The 16063-nt window shown below is 44.4% G+C and overlaps 1 protein-coding gene across 2 annotated transcripts; it reads left to right on the top strand.

Moving 5' to 3' along the window:
* Positions 1-483: 483 nt before the first annotated feature.
* sox1a (SRY-box transcription factor 1a) lies at positions 484-10904 on the top strand. 2 transcript variants are annotated; one of them, XM_037488789.2, is made up of 4 exons: positions 484-2282; positions 5740-5802; positions 5903-5951; positions 10016-10904. In XM_037488789.2, exons 1-3 carry the CDS (start codon positions 1440-1442, stop codon positions 5921-5923), a joined length of 927 nt encoding a protein of 308 aa, XP_037344686.1. In that variant the 5' UTR covers positions 484-1439; the 3' UTR covers positions 5924-5951; positions 10016-10904. The 2 variants fall into 2 exon arrangements, with proteins under 2 accessions (XP_037344686.1, XP_037344687.1); XM_037488790.2 differs by lacking the exon at positions 5740-5802 and having other exon boundaries at positions 486-2282.
* The last annotated feature ends 5159 nt before the right edge of the window (positions 10905-16063 follow it).

The raw sequence follows: 16063 nt of genomic DNA, 5'->3' as shown, positions 1-16063 counted from the left end.
CTAGCTGTCCAGGTGTCATTACATGGTCTCCTTCCAATGCCTTAAGCCTCGTGGCCCAGGCGACTGAACACGTTTATTGACCTCTGTGATGTCCCGTTAAGACGCATGGATCTGTCCAAGTGATCCCGCTCCCTCAGGCCCTAAACAGAGAGCCATAACACGCTAAGCCCCAATTAAAATTTTAAAAAAAACAGCAAAGGATGATAGAATGATTAAATCGTTAGTCTCGCCGCGGGAAGTAGTATTTCGTTTTCCCTTTCAATTAGAGGTTGATTGGGCTTTTCATGGGAGGTCAGCTGTGTGGAATCCGGATTATATATGCGAGGGCTGGAGGACGCATACATCGGCTCCCTCTCACCGTTTCCATCGGGTTCCTTGGGTGTTAAATGACTGAAGCAAAGTGCACCAGCCACGTTAAAAGTCCACTGCCAGTGACAGCACCAGAGCGCTCTCCATGCGGTCTCTCTCTTCATGTGTAGATGCGGGCGCGCAGGCTCAGTCAGGAATCATTTCCACACCGCCAGCAGACGGCGATATCGACGTCATTACTTTCGCGGGGACTTCTCCTCTTTGCCCAACGGTGTTTTACCAAATCTCTTTTCATGGCGTCCTCCTGTGTGTGGCACCAACTTTTACTACATACATGAATTATTGGTTGAGCATCCAGTCGTCTGATTGGTTTGGGAGAAGTTGGGAGTTGGGTTTAGGCTTCTAGGACGCACGATAGATACGAGACGGAACTTTAAAGATGAGAGGAAAGGTTCGGAAGTTCAAGCGCGAACAAACTTTGCTGCAGGCTATGTCTCCAATGTCTATTGAAATCATAGCTGTTCTTTGAAATATATTTAGATGTTTGACTCATGGTGCTCAGAGACCGTACCCCTCCACATCCCTGCTAACAAATCGTAGTTATTTTTGTTTAGCTGATGTCTCTGAGAGCGTTTGGAAATTTCAAATGCCTTGTGCTATTTGTGGGATTGGCCCTCATTTCTGCCTCCTCCTCCTCCTCCTCCTTTTCCCTCCTCCTCCTCCTCCTCCGGTGTGTTCTCCCTCTATGGTCCTCTAGTCACCTGACCAAAACGCCATGCAAATCACTCTGCTGTTAGAGCCCCATTGGCCGCTTGTGGCTCATTTAACGCTGTCAGTGCGCATCATATGGCCGCCGCTTTAAACCAACTTCTTAACTCCGACAGGGAAAGTGGCTCCAATGCGCATTCTATCACAGTGGATGTGAACCAACCCAGACGACGACAGTGCGAAATACTGGTTGGAGAACATTTTATATCCCTTTTCGGAATATTTTTCGTCTCGTGTTTAAATCTGTGGGGGGTTAGAATTTCAACTCTGTTCCCTGGTCAACCTGTGCGCACCCGATCTCGTGCGCACCCATCTTGAAATTGACTTTTTCTCTGTTGGTGGCGAAGTTTAAAACCAGGTGAATGTATAGCATGATGATGGAAACAGACCTGCATTCCCCTGGCCCCCAAACGAACACGGCCACGGGGCAAACGGGGCCAAATAGCGGGTCCAAAGCGAATCAGGAGCGGGTGAAGAGACCGATGAACGCGTTCATGGTGTGGTCCCGTGGGCAGCGGAGGAAGATGGCCCAAGAGAACCCCAAAATGCACAACTCTGAGATCAGCAAACGGCTGGGCGCCGAGTGGAAGGTGATGTCCGAGGCTGAGAAGCGCCCTTTCATCGACGAGGCGAAGCGGTTGCGAGCCATGCACATGAAGGAGCATCCGGATTACAAGTACCGGCCAAGAAGGAAGACCAAGACGCTGCTGAAAAAGGACAAATATTCCCTTGCCGGTGGACTGCTTTCCGGGCCCGGTGGAGGTGGTGGAGTTGGTTTAGGAGTCGGAATGAGTTCATCCGGGGTTGGGCAGAGGTTAGAGAGCCCCGGGGGTCACGGAGGCTCCGCCGGCTCCGGCTACGCGCACATGAACGGCTGGGCGAACGGTGCGTACTCGGGGCAGGTGGCTGCCGCTGCGGCTGCCGCGGCGATGATGCAGGAGGCGCAGCTTGCCTACAGCCAGCACCCGGGGAGCGGAGCGCACCACCACCACCACTCGCACCACCATCACTCACACAACCCCCAGCCCATGCACCGCTACGACATGACAGCGCTGCAGTACAGCCCCATCTCAAACTCTCAGAGCTACATGAACGCTTCTCCATCCGGCTACGGCGGGATCACCTATACACAGCACCAGGGCTCCGGCGTCACTTCCTCAGCCACCATGGGGACGTTAGGGTCGCTGGTGAAGTCGGAGCCGAGTGTAAGCCCTCCCGTCAGCAGCACACACTCACGGGGTCCTTGCCCCGGAGACTTGAGAGAGATGATAAGCATGTATTTACCGACCGGAGAGCCGGGCGACCCGTCAATGCAAAGTAGACTCCATGCCTTACCGCAGCATTACCAGAGCGCCGCGGCTGGAGTGAACGGGACGGTCCCTCTAACACACATTTAGAACTCACAGAATAATTGAAAACTCAAACGAACACATAACCAAATATTTACCTCTTTTCTAATTAACCCCGGTCCCGAAAACTACCTGCATTTTGTACAGAATGTTTATGGTCTTGTAAATGAAGGGTAAATAGCAAATTCATCTCGGCTTTTTTTTGTATTGCCACCAGTGGAATTATATAACGAATATGATGCTGAGATATTGGTGATTGTGCTACCATATTTTTGTCCATTACTTCACAATCTTAGTGGAAGGTTACGCCAGGTTCACATGGGGGTATTTGGTTCAATTGTCACATACTTTTGGGGGGGGGGGGGGGGGGTTCTTGTAAGTTATTGAAATTGAGATAACGTGTCATAATATTAAGAAAGTGCTTCAGAAGATATGGGAAAGTCACATTCTTTAAACATTTGTGTTCATTTGCTGACGCCTGTGTCTTAATTCTTGGAAACCATCTCTTTCTATTGTAACACTAATTATTGTAAATTGTGAATAATTTTAATATTTCAAAGGATGACGGGCAACTGCTGTTGTAATTTAAGTGCTTTTCTGCAAGTGAAAAGCCCTGCTATTGCAATGACGAAGAATTGAATAAATTTCACCAGATGTTGCTTTTGATTCTTAAGACGACCGTCTTAGATTGATTATTTTCACAATGTTCTTACAGGATCGTTTTCACGTTTTAGGACACAAGAATATCACCCAGTCTCCTTTAGAGAAAAAATAGCCACCTGTTTAAATTGTGACACCACATGATCCCACGAGCATTTAAATAGTCGTAAAATAGTGCGTAAAACAGATACATGCTATAAGGCCTCCGACAAACATTGTAATCTTGATATGGTGATGATGTTTTACGGACTCAACAATGGGAGTAATACAAAATCTAAACAGACAAAGTTTTATTTAGTGCCAGAATAGGGCCAAAATATATTCAATTTCCAATTGTGTTTTAATTATTATCTTATTACACAAATGCCTCACAACGTACCACCTGTATTTTTACTAACGAAATGTTCAAATTATTCATGAGAATAAGAGGTAACACTTAAATTATGCTAATAACGAACATAATTCCCACCTGTAACTGCTTATGAGCTGTGAGAGTATTGATGGACAATTTAAAATGAATTATGTTTTTATTCATTCTAAATGTGTTATTTATCTATAAGGAATTGAAAAGTTTTGTCCGACTTTTGATTAGATCAGATAAGATTCTTAATAATGAGATGTTCTTCAAAAAAGGCAACATCACACATGCTTTGATATTGACTTGAATTAAGTAGGGGCTTATTTTAGGCCTAAAATCTGAATATAATACTTTATTACTTTTTAATATAAGAAAATCATTAAAATAGATTTAAATATCCCTTTGATGCACTGAGAATAAACTAATTTGTTTTTTCCCTGCCTGCTTGAACACTTGACCTAAAGTAATAGGAATCAGGCATACGAATTAAATAACAGTAATATATATATATATATATATATATATATATATATATATATATATATATATATATATATATATATATATATATATATAGTGAACACTCTAGAATACAATTTAAATCATCTTTCCTCTGGTTTATTTCTAAATAGACATTTCGTTTATAATTATAAACTGTATCTGTCTTTTAGAATTCAGTTTACGATCAAATATACCGTATGCTAAATACAAATATAAAGCAAGGTTTAAGCGATTTATAGCACCATGGTGAGAATTTAACAAAAAGTACTCCAAAGTCAAGAAAGTTTTACTTGTTTTACTTTATTATCAAAGTAACAGTTCTCAAAATGATATGTTATAACTAGACTTGTGGAATTAAGCGTCCGTTATTAGGCAGTCAAATATCTTACAGTCCAGATGAAATGCGTTGGGGAGGCACGCACCAAGGCCTCAATGAACGTCTTCCAGGACGTGCACCACTAAATAAACGATGGGGCCCAAATGCGTGCAGACTGGACTTAAACTTCATATTGGCAACACACCGCGTGGTAATTGGGTTACTGATGTCTCATTGGAATTTTTAGATGTTTGATTTGGGATGACCTTTTTGTACATTTGTACGAAGGCGTCCTGTGGATTAGAGCAGGAAAAAAGGGATAACATCTAATTCAGATATTTTTAAATAAAATTGGTCGACAAATTTACGTCATTTCCTTTGACAGACATCAGCTGGGTTTGACGTGTATATTTTTTGTATTGCCTGTAGGTCCCATGTGTAGATACAGACTAATGGCTATACACATGCAAATGAGGCAATATTATGCCTACTTAGGCATTTTAAAATCAACTAATCTCAAATGCATAGTTAAAGAGCCCATTTCACACTGATGAAGACTTGCATGGCATGTCAATTAAACCTGTTAGTCCTCAAAGTAAAGCGTGTAACGTTTGGCTGAGCAATAATCTATTGAAAGAAATCATAGGAACAATGTCTGAAAATGTATTTTTCTTTCCTAAAAACCCCACAGAAGGCGCATCTGAAGAGGCAATGTCTCCGCACCTTGCGTGCGCCGCACGGCACAGGATGGCTTCCTCGCGCGTTTTTTTTCTGTTTCAATTTTATCTGTTGATGTCAAGAGATGCGGATTAACACTGAATGCGCGGAGAGGCGGAGCGCGTCACGGCGCATCGCCGGGCTAAAAGAGGCGCGTTCTGGCAAATTTACCTCGAATAAATTACACCTTAAGGTGGAAGAGGGGTAAGTGTAGGGTGCAACGCGTGAAGGCTATGAAGCAGCGGTGTGTGTGTGAGTGTGTGTGTGTGTGTGTGTGACTGTGTTCGCGTTTCTCTGCATGCACGCGTGTGCGTGTGTTTAGCTGACCGACCAATAAATCTCTCCTCTGCGCGATGCTCTTATCTTGTAGCCACTGATATATTCCGTGCTAGGAGGCCATCAGCACCAGCGCACACTCGGTTGCTCGTAAAGCCCCGATCCCTTGCACTCCCTGTCCTAAATGGGGATAATTAGCGTCACTTTATCACGCCTCTGCATATTTTCTCCGTGCGCCCCTCCTCCCCCTTTTCCTAAAAAAAAAAAAAAATTACCAAACAGGCTGCTCTCGTCGCCCGCTCTGTCACAGAAGATTATGGAGACAGATTGCACAGAGCGAATGTGCCGGGCGAGATTAGCGCGGAATAGAGAAAGCAACTGGGCCAATGAATTCCTCGGAAAGGCCTTATCGTGCAATTACACGTTGACATGTTTAACAATCTTGCTGCCTCTTAATCCTGCAGTGCTGCTCTATCTACCCACAGCTACCACGCTTTATGGCGCCACACGGACCTAATTCACCGAAACGCAGCACAAATGTCCAAAAAGTTATGAGAAATTGCTTTATTTTTCAAACTTTTGTCGCCTGGACCCGTCCATCGCTGCTCGCAGCTTTAATTTTTCTATTTTTTTGTGTGTATTTTTCAGATTTCTCCGTTGCTGGAATAACATCAGCACTGGAACTTTTTGTCAAGAGGTGAGATATCAAAATGAACATAACCAAAACAAGTGCATTCTTGCCCTTTAAATCACACTTTCACTCTATGGACGAGAAGGAGAGAAAAACCCCAAGAAATGTTTGCATGCTTAAGTCAAGCCAAAAGTGCCCGTGCGTGTAGACTTTACCATCTTTCTGCCCGACACACACACACACGCGCGCACACCGCCCCCCACCCCCCCCCCCCCACCCCCCGCCTGGCTGCAGCCTGTATCTGGGCCTGTGTGGGAGTGATTGTGGAGCGCCACTGTAGGAATTTGGCAGCGGCCGTGGTTTGGAGAGCCGCCCCACGCTGAGCGCCCCATTCAGCGGCCAGCGCGCTGTGAGGTTGAGAAGTTTCAGTCAGCCGTACAACTCAATGGCCTCCACAAAGGCGATTACAAGCCCCAGCGCATTCCTGTAGGGACCTGGGAGCGGTGCAGGTGCGAGGGGGACCGGGGTAACCCGTCAGAGAAGTGATAAAAACGGGGTAGTGCATGGGGGGGCCACACAAAAACCTGCCACTCCACGGGAACCGGGGGAGTTTTTAGGGGAACGACAACAAAGGAAAGAATACGTTGGTGAAAGATGGAAGTTTGGGGGGTTAGGGGTGCACTCAGTGGCCTCACTGTCCATCAGTGAATGAAAGGATGAGGAGACTCAATCACTGCTAAAGCAGGAGTTTACTGAGGTCATGAGTCCAAAGTCCCCCATTAAAACATTACCGAACCACGATTAGCCATAAGACCATGATCTGTACTTAAAAGCGCAATGAAAATCAAAATTAATTTATTCATAATTCGCTAGATATATTTTTGTATGTGTGTGTTATGAACGTTCAAGAAGTCAAAACTCCGCCAACTCTGTGCTTAGGAATGTAAAAGCTTCACCATTTGCTGTATACTACAAGGTATGAGATTACTGGGAAATGATTGGCGGGTGAGACACCCACCAAAGGCTTTCCTGACCTCTAACAGGCCTTTTTACTTGTTTTAACTCGTTCTTTTGGTTTTTGTGCCAACAAGCAATAAACTTAACTTCCAGCCACAGCAGGAAGTTTTTTTCAATCAAACACCTTCCGATGAACCCACATCTCGTAGCCCACCTGACCAGCAGCAGACTCAAGCCCCTTTCACACGCCCTGTTCGAGGCGATAATGTTGCCGGCCTTATTCTGCCTCATAAAAAAAACAGAACACTGAATGGGTGCACAGTGTTGTTCTACCACACACACACACACACACACACTATACACTAACTCTGTTGTTTTGATCGAAGCGGCTCCATTAGTTTTTGAAGTGCAGGGTGTGGGCCTCCAGTTTGGATGACATAAACAGGGTGGACCCGGAACCTCTTGGCCTTGGGGCACCTGGAAGTTTATATTCCAGGTGCGATTGTGTGATGCTTGCAGACCGGGTTGTGAACATCCGTGATAATCTGTGAAACCAAGTTGAATCCCCAGGAAGACCATACAGATCTCACCTGTTGAGAAGTAGAAAAATATTTGGTCCATTATAAAACCTCAACTAGAATAAGACTTATCCAAGATTGTGGTGGCCTTGAAGTCAGATCGCTTTGAATTTTTTAAATTGGGCTACAAAGTGGTTGACAATGATTGGATTGGATTGAAAGTAACTTTCAAGCTGTTCTTAGTTGTTTTTATCAAAGGGACAACAGATCGGCAGTTTTTGCCAGCAAGGGAGAGAACCTTCATCCACACTCCTATTTAATGAAAGGACGAACACATTTTATTTTGGTGTCCATTCTAAAATGAGCAGTGGTGAAAGTTACTACAGTATATGCTACTCAAAACACAAAGCTAACTTGACATGTGACAGATATATAAATGATATACAATGGCAATGAATACCAGGTTGTGGTCACTGCTACTATTTATGCATCATCCACCCATAAGAAAGACTTTTATACGTATGAAGGGACACCACCACCTGACTCAGGATTGTAAACATTAATTCACATTAAAAGTAAGCTGCAAAATTTGAATGTTCAGTGCAGTTTTTAAGGGGCCCTGTACCAGGTCTAAGAACCTAGCCCCGGTGTGGACTCACCCATGCCAGAATAATGTGTAGCACATTATTGTCGGCGTCCGGTGTGTGAACATTTAGTCCTGTCATTACATCCGTCACTTTTACAAAGACGTCCATTTGCTCTTTGATTCCGTCCGCTACTGGCGGAAGTAGCGGAGCAATTATTCATATTCATCCATTTAAGTTCCACTCTATCCAGCTTTTTAAACCGTAAAGTACAGGACAGCTGCCCCACAGCAGGTTTGCTTGGATAACTGACGTTTCATAGGAAATGGCTTTTCGCCTCTCCAGCTGTGGCCTTCAGGTCCGCAGTATTTACTTTGTACTCATCAAAGTAATCGCTGAGATCTCAGAATGCAGTAACGTTGCTAAAAAAAAAAAGTCCAACAGGGCGAGAAATACAGCAGCCAGACAATCAGGTAAGACCCCAAGGACGAGTAATCAGTGCCTCTACAGCAAAATACCTCTCACTCCTCTCCAGAGGATCACAGAGAAGATGCAATGAATCGCATGAGAATGAGCCGCACCGGACACATGCAGAGACGTGTCGGAGGGGAAGCTCGTACACTCTGGCGTAGACTATGGGATGACATGAAAGAATATATATGTGGCCTGAAAAGGCAGATGAATAAAGAGGTCATAGGACTTACTGCCTCATCAGACACTCACAATTATCCATTCGTTCAAAGGAAGAATTCACTAAAGCATAATGGATCTTTAAAAGTTAAACTCCATTTCCTCAGGCTCTCTGTGTGCCCTGTTTCCTAATCAAAAACAAATGGTCACACAAAAAGTTTTAAGTATCCTCTTCCATCTTGTACTTGATGGAAGGATCTTTGAGCTAAAAGAAAAGTTTCACTGACAGAGCGGTCAAGCAGGTGCCCAGGAGTAGGAATTTAGAGTAAAATCTCAATGACGTAAAGTGGCTTCATGCTCTGCAGCTGTTATACACAATAGACCGCTAGTCAGACTCAACTGTGTGACTTCAATACCACAAACACCCAGCAGCAGTGAAGTGCGGCTTCATTTTCTGACGGGAAGGAATTGTTGTCTACATACTGTAGCTCAACATGTCACTGAAGTCACAGGGCTCTGCTTACTCTTTCGCTGCGAGTATTGCAACTAGCTGTCAGAAAATCTTAGTTGGGTCGCTGTTTTTAGAACGCCAATAACGTCGCTTTGTGTCCACCTCTTTGGTCCATGGGGAAATATCTCAAAATGTATTAAATTCCTGTTAATATATGATATATAATATATATGAATATTGAAAATATAGCAACAAACAACACAATACAGCAGTAGAAATATTGCTGAGTGTTACTGCTACCAATGAGACCAATGATTTCAATACGGTTCGGTGAATGGCATTCATGGTTCTCAGGTGATGTATCAAAGGGACTTTGAGGTTCCCATGTAGTGGGTGGTGTTTCTCTATCGCTGGCCCAGCACACACACATGTACCCACCAGATGCTGCAAAGGATTTCTGCTCCTCCGTGGCAGGTGATAATTCTCATTGCAGTCGAGAATGAGGTTAATGTGGGGTCAAATGGTTCAAATAAGAAACAGCAGTTTTATGGTGCCTGCTGCGCGCTGATAGCTCTTTGAACTGGCTGACCTTTAAACTCTTCAGGGTCAAGTGATCAACAAACTGGGTGGTTTGGATAGGTCAGATTGGAACAAGTGAAAGATGTGTATGTCACAGCAATATGTCCAGGAGGAACAGATAAATTGTTTTTAATGATTCTAACCCTACTCAATTTGTTTCCAGAGCCATTAGATTGTTGTCAGCAATCAGACTGTTTAAGGTGTGGGATAGATTTGAGTAATTTGCTGGCTATTAAGCCTTCAGTTGGTATGTTTTTTATATCCTAAAGCCGACATATGAAAATGCAGGTTACTGTTTGCTGTTGTCTGCTGTGTCTTTATTTATTGACTTTTGACATTTGATATCCTTACCAATCAATATACTCTCTTTGTCCATCTCCCTCTTTCTCTGTCTGTCTCTCTCTCTTCCAGCAAACTGTCCATCACGGCTATCACCAGTGGACATGGATCACTGAGGGGCCTGTGATTAACAGATAGCACCTCGTCTCCTCTGCTGGCAGGCCGTCATTATGACGAGCACTAGAACATAGGTGCTGTGGGCGAAAAGACCTTCAGGAAAATGTCAGCGACAGTCAGAGCCACAAATTCCATTCAATCACTCTTTCCCGTGTGATAATAACTCCTCTTAACCCCCTAAATCACGCAACGTAGATTTTATTTTATCTTTATCTTATGTTGGGTCAGCCGTGAAAATCATCAACAAAAAAATAACTAAACAAACGACCACAACGCTACATTTCCCATCCCAGCAAAGACAATAAACGGCTCCCGTTCCCTTCTAGTGGAGCCAGCTTCACTCCCTTAATACTCTTAGTCCCTCAGCTGGCATGTTTTCCAAGAACCCGCTGCATTTTGAGATTTGTAAAATCCGTCAAAATGCCTGTAATGAATATTTCTACAGCCTTGAGTGTATTTAATGTGTGGTGTGACCAGCCCAATAAGAAACGTGCACTGATCTGGCACGGGGGACCAGAGCATCAGCAGAGAAAAGCCTCCGTCAGTATGGAAACAGGTCGCTTTCATTTGGAAAAACACTTCTTTTGTCAACAGAAGCAGAAAGGAAATAAACATTTATTATTTGCATATCATCGTAGTGGCCATTAGGATCTTTCGAGTGCATGAAGTGACATATGAATATTTCTCTTTTCCATTTTCAAAAAAAGAAACCACTAGTTTTCTTCATGATTAACCATCCCCGTCTTTTACTCTCTAACACTTTTATTGTGCAATCTGTTTTACTGATGTGTTAGCTTCAGCTGAGAAAAAAAAGAATACATATTAAATAAAATCTTGCGTCTTACTGCCGCCTAAGAATGATATATTGTGCTTCTCGTCATTTCTTTTCCACATTCAATTTGAGAGATAAATTAATACTTCAAAGTGAGAAGTTATAGACACGTTTAAACATTTAAACTATGTGTTAATTTCAAGGCTTCGATGTGCCCTCAATTAATTTACCACTGCCCCTAAGTAATTGATTTTAGATAGAGAAAGAAAGAGGTGGAGGTTGACATGTGTTGATGTATGAAAATCGCAAAAGCCAACAATTGAAAAATAACCAGCGGCATAATTGCTGTGAGCATTGTAACCTTCCTTTACTGATATTTTGTTCCTTGCATCAAAGCATTTGGCTTACATCAAAGTTAGGCCCATAATGAACACAAGCTGTTTTCACCCGCTCGGTGACTCCTCAGGTGTTTGCAAACATCCACACAAAGACGGGTGAGAGAAGAGTTGAGCAGTGTTTTGCGTGTGTGTGTGTGTGTGTGTGTGCGTGTGTGTGTGTGCTGAGGTACAGACTGGGTGGACAAACAGATACAGAACGTGTACAGGGACTAGATAATGAGCATCTCAGGTGACTACATGCAGTGATTACCAGGTTGCTGGTGTTATAGGGACTATATCACAAAAACATACTTTAGCACTCTTTACACACACACACACACACACACACACACACAATATCACACACACACGCGGCGCACACTCTTGAGAGATCCTTGGTTATCACACCCTTCCAGACTGTTCTGAACTACTTATGGAAAGCACACACACATCTCAAGATGTGGCCACTCTTGCCAATATGAGCCCAGTGTTAAGAACAGTTGTTGTCGTTGTCGTCGTGTGTTGTTTTTTAATTTTTTTTTAGCATCTCTAAATTCCTAGCGTTGCTAAGGTGCTTTGGGAAGGGATTAACAGAGGCTGGCGCCGATGAGCAAGCCTTGCAGATTTCCAACCAGCAGGAAAAAGACAAAGGAAAGAGGGGAAAGAAGGAGGAAAAACCGCAGAGGGTTTTACTACAGGGAAATTGCAGTACCAGCTTGTGTAAACATGGTGACTTGAGAGAGGTAAGTAGGTACAAATGAACCAAGGCCGAGCAGCGGGAAGTGAGACTGAACAAGAAACATCTCAAAGACGAGGCCTTAACTCCGCTCCCCTCTCTGCGTCTTCTACCCCGTCTCTCTGCATACCTACATCTCCTCGCGCTCCTTTTATGTGGCGAGCCCCTGCCTCTCTATCTCTCCCTATCCCCTCGTTTACCCCCAGGGCAGAAGTTTCAGATGCAGACACTTTTTGTCTCTTTTTCTCTCTGTCACAACTTCAAACGGCGCCGGCGTTCGGGTCACACGGATGTGCCCGCAGCATCGGGGACTGTGGCTTCTCAGGTGAACGTCTCCCAGCGTGTCCTTAATGACACTCTCTCTCCCTTTCTCCCATCGCGCTGCATTTAATTAGGGTGGTGAGCAGCGGAGACAGCCAAGCCACATCTACCAATTATCGAGCTACTCGCAGGTACCTCTGCGATGGCAATGCAGTGCGTTTAATACTTCTGTCAGCTGAAAAAAAAAAACACACACACACACACTAAAGTAACCCAGAAGAAAGGAGCATGTTTTGACTTTTACAAAATCCCTGGATGAACGCTCAGAGAAGAAATCCGTACGTGTTTTTTAGAGAGAAATCTCCATTAGCCCAAGAAGGTGCACCGAAGGGCGGGAGGTCCACATGCTTTTCTTTGAATCCTCTCCTCAGGCTCGGCGTCTCAGGTAGAGCGTAACTGGATGCGGCCTGTTTGTGGAATACAAGGCACTTGACCAAGGGCCAGCACTGCTCCTCCCTCCCCTCCCCTCCCATCCCCTTGCTCACCCTCTACTTCCCCAACCCGGGTCGGGTTACGCCTCAGCCCCCCCCCCTCCCCTTCCTTTCCTTCAGTGGTGGCAGGTAGCGTGTTTAGCGGGACACATTGGTGTCCGTGGATGTTGAAAAGCATGTGTCTGTGCGTTTGTCCTCTAGCCGGACAGGTGTTTGTGACTCTGTTTGGGCTCGGCAGCTGGGCTCCTGTAACCGTGCCCGCGTCGGCCGCGCTGGCTTATGTGACTGGGTTGGCTCAGGCAAGGAGGCGGCTGTCTTTCAACCACTGATCCCTCAGAACTACTCATCTGATCAGGCTGGAGCCGCGCTCCGCGGCTGCCGGGGTCACACAACCCAACCCCGGGGTCAACCAGCTAATTACGGGCCGCCGTCCTCCGACTCTGTCACCACCGGGGAGACGGGCAAGGTGGGGGAGGAGAGCAGAGAGATGAAGCCTGAGAGAAGAGAGAATGTTGACTTAGACACCAAAAGGTCAACATTGAGTGATTAAAACCAAGCTGTACGCATGTTTTCGCCCTTCACTTTTGTGAAGAGGGTAAGAGTGTGAGGCCGGGATTTGCAGCATCTCGGCCACACCCTTTGCAGCCCTCGGGCAGAGATAGAAGCTTAGACCCATGGGACCGGAGCTGCGTCAGTCTATGTGGATTTATGTATCAGCCTGAAACTAACTTTACATGCAAGGGCTGTGCCAGTTTCTGTGTCTTTGTCGCCAAGATTAACTACAGCAGGAAAGCCCAATATATGGCCCCTATCATGACTTCACAGAGACACAGGCTCTAGGATATGGATTTCCTTTAGTCTGAACTTTGGCTGTGACCATTGACTGAACTGGGATTTAAAGGATGCTACACGCTGGCACCAGCCATAAGGAGAGCCCATATACACACGCAAAATATGTACCAAACTGCCATTATATTTCATGAGGCTGAAGGTTCATTAATCACAAATGCGAGGGCTTCACAGCCAACGTAGGAAATTAATCAAAAAGGGGGACATTAATCACATGCAAGAACAGCAGTAGTTACACCTGTACAATGCCATCTGATTTAAACGTGTTACTCCAGACTGAGTTAATGACGCCACCCAGGGCCCAGAAATGCAACCTCTCTGCGGTAACGGAAACAATAATACATCGACAATGAAGCAATTTTCTAACACGTAGACGTGCGGTATGCTGAAGCACGTGGCACAGTGGTTAGTGGGCGTTGCCACAATTACCATGCAAAGCTTTTTCCTCACAGCTTGACCACAGGGTGTTTCCATCTGAAATAATATCTTAATACATTTTATTTTTGCCATAAAAAAATTAAAATACGTTGATCCCCAAAAAAAGTCTGATTTGCAATGATGAAACTAATAAGCAGGCAACCTATGTGACGTATAAAAATGAACAGTGACATTGTATAAGTGAGCGCTAGATACTGACATAGAGAAAAGCCTCAAGCACACGTCGCATGTGTGGTTACACTGCCCTCTCTTGAATGCACTGCAGTGCATGTGCAGAAGCAGTGTAAAACATAGGGAAGAAGGATTTTAAAATAATAAGAAATTCAACACTGCTGGTGGTCATTTTAAATTACAAGGATTGAATAAACCTGACAAATTTTAACATCATGGAAATACTGCACATTATACAAGTTGTGACGCAGTTATTCTGCATGCATACATTCCTCTTTTTGTCACTGCAGAATTAAATGTTTTGTTCATTTCAAAAAAGATAAACAGGCTTCAGATGAAATACATTCTTCTATTTAAATGGAGCTCAAATCTGTTGCAGGAGAATGATATTTGTTGCTGGACAGACAAATATTTACCTGTTTCCTCACAAATATAACATATTGAATTTGTAATTTGTGTTTTATTAAATGAGGAGTTTAATGAATAGAAGACTTTCAGAGAGCTCCCACAACGACAGACTTAATAAAGCCAAGTGGGAATTTAGTTACTTTAATAAAAAACTGAATTTGAAGTCATTATCATCTTTTATATAATATTTTAGGCTATAGCTTCCACAGTTTGTATACAATAGTTGTCATGACTGCTCCCTCAATTGATGATAATGATCCATCTCAAGCTATTAACTACTTCAGTATTTGTATTGTACATCCAAAAATATTCAATTTGGAGCTCGAGATTGAAATAGTTTCGAGGACATTCATTTTGAATTCTAAAGAATCAAATATCTATTCATATATGTTCCTCTGCAATTGGAGAATAAAACCTATAAGAGTGAAAAGAAAGGGAATTTCAAGTAGGTTAATGATTAGAGATTTTTTGACCCACTGGAAATCCCAAATTGTAATACAAAGTGCTGCAGCACGAAACATGTAATGAAAAATATAGTTTCCTTTCCTGTTTGAAACACAGTGAACACATAGAGCCTCTTTCTTTTTAAGAAATCCTCAAACCCAGCAGATGTGTTTTTATTTAGTGTCTCATCAAGCACTGCATGAGATGACCGTAAGCAAGTTAGGAATGAAATAGTTGGCCTATTGGTACTGAAATGAGTTATTGTCCTCTGCTGAGCCCTTGAAAACCAAACTGTTCGATTGGTTTTGTTTGGTTCTGATCCGGCTGCTGGTTGGCTTCTCTCTTGTGGCTGAGTTTGAGCCGGGGTCTCGGGCTACAGTCTGGTCCAACAACACCGTGCTCTGACCCCTGCAGCTCTGATAAACTCATATCAAACACACGAAGGGAAACCGAACACCTGGCCTACTTAGCAAGCAGACAAACAAGATGGATCGAGGAGGGGAGAGAAAGGAGGCCGGGTAGAAAATCAAAATGAGGAAGACTGTATTAACGGAGCTGGCGACCCCTGGTCATTTATTGATGGGATTACTGAAGGGGAGCCCTGTCAAGTTCCTCGCAACCATGTTGCCGTTTTGCCCCCCCAATAGGTTGCTAAGCATCACCAACTCTTTCGTTCCCTCTCTCCTTCACATGCACTTGACACCTTCCTCAGCAGAACTAGCTGTCCAGGTATTCCAGTAATCCAGGCCAAGCCTTGTCAGGCGGAAGAAAGTCTATCCCAGGGTGGAGACATGGTAGAAGGAACGGGGGGAGAAGGAAGGGTGGGGATTTGCTGTAAGTCTAGCCGGTGGAGGGGTGGAGGAGGGAGGGAGAGGACCAGAGACAGGGGGCAGGTAAAGGGGATCGTGTTCAGGCTCCTGGGGACAGGAGGCTTGGCGTGGCACCGCACTGCCCACCCAACATCAACACTCTCAGGTTCCCTGGCTCAGATGGGCCAGATAATCACCCTTTCTCCGCAGGGACCATCTGGAGGCACGGAGGGAGGGAGGTGAGGGC

The sequence above is a fragment of the Pungitius pungitius genome, chromosome 10 (assembly GCF_949316345.1).
Source record: "Pungitius pungitius chromosome 10, fPunPun2.1, whole genome shotgun sequence".
Classification (NCBI taxonomy): Eukaryota; Metazoa; Chordata; class Actinopteri; order Perciformes; family Gasterosteidae; genus Pungitius; species Pungitius pungitius.
This window is presented reverse-complemented; position numbering and strand designations above follow the sequence as displayed.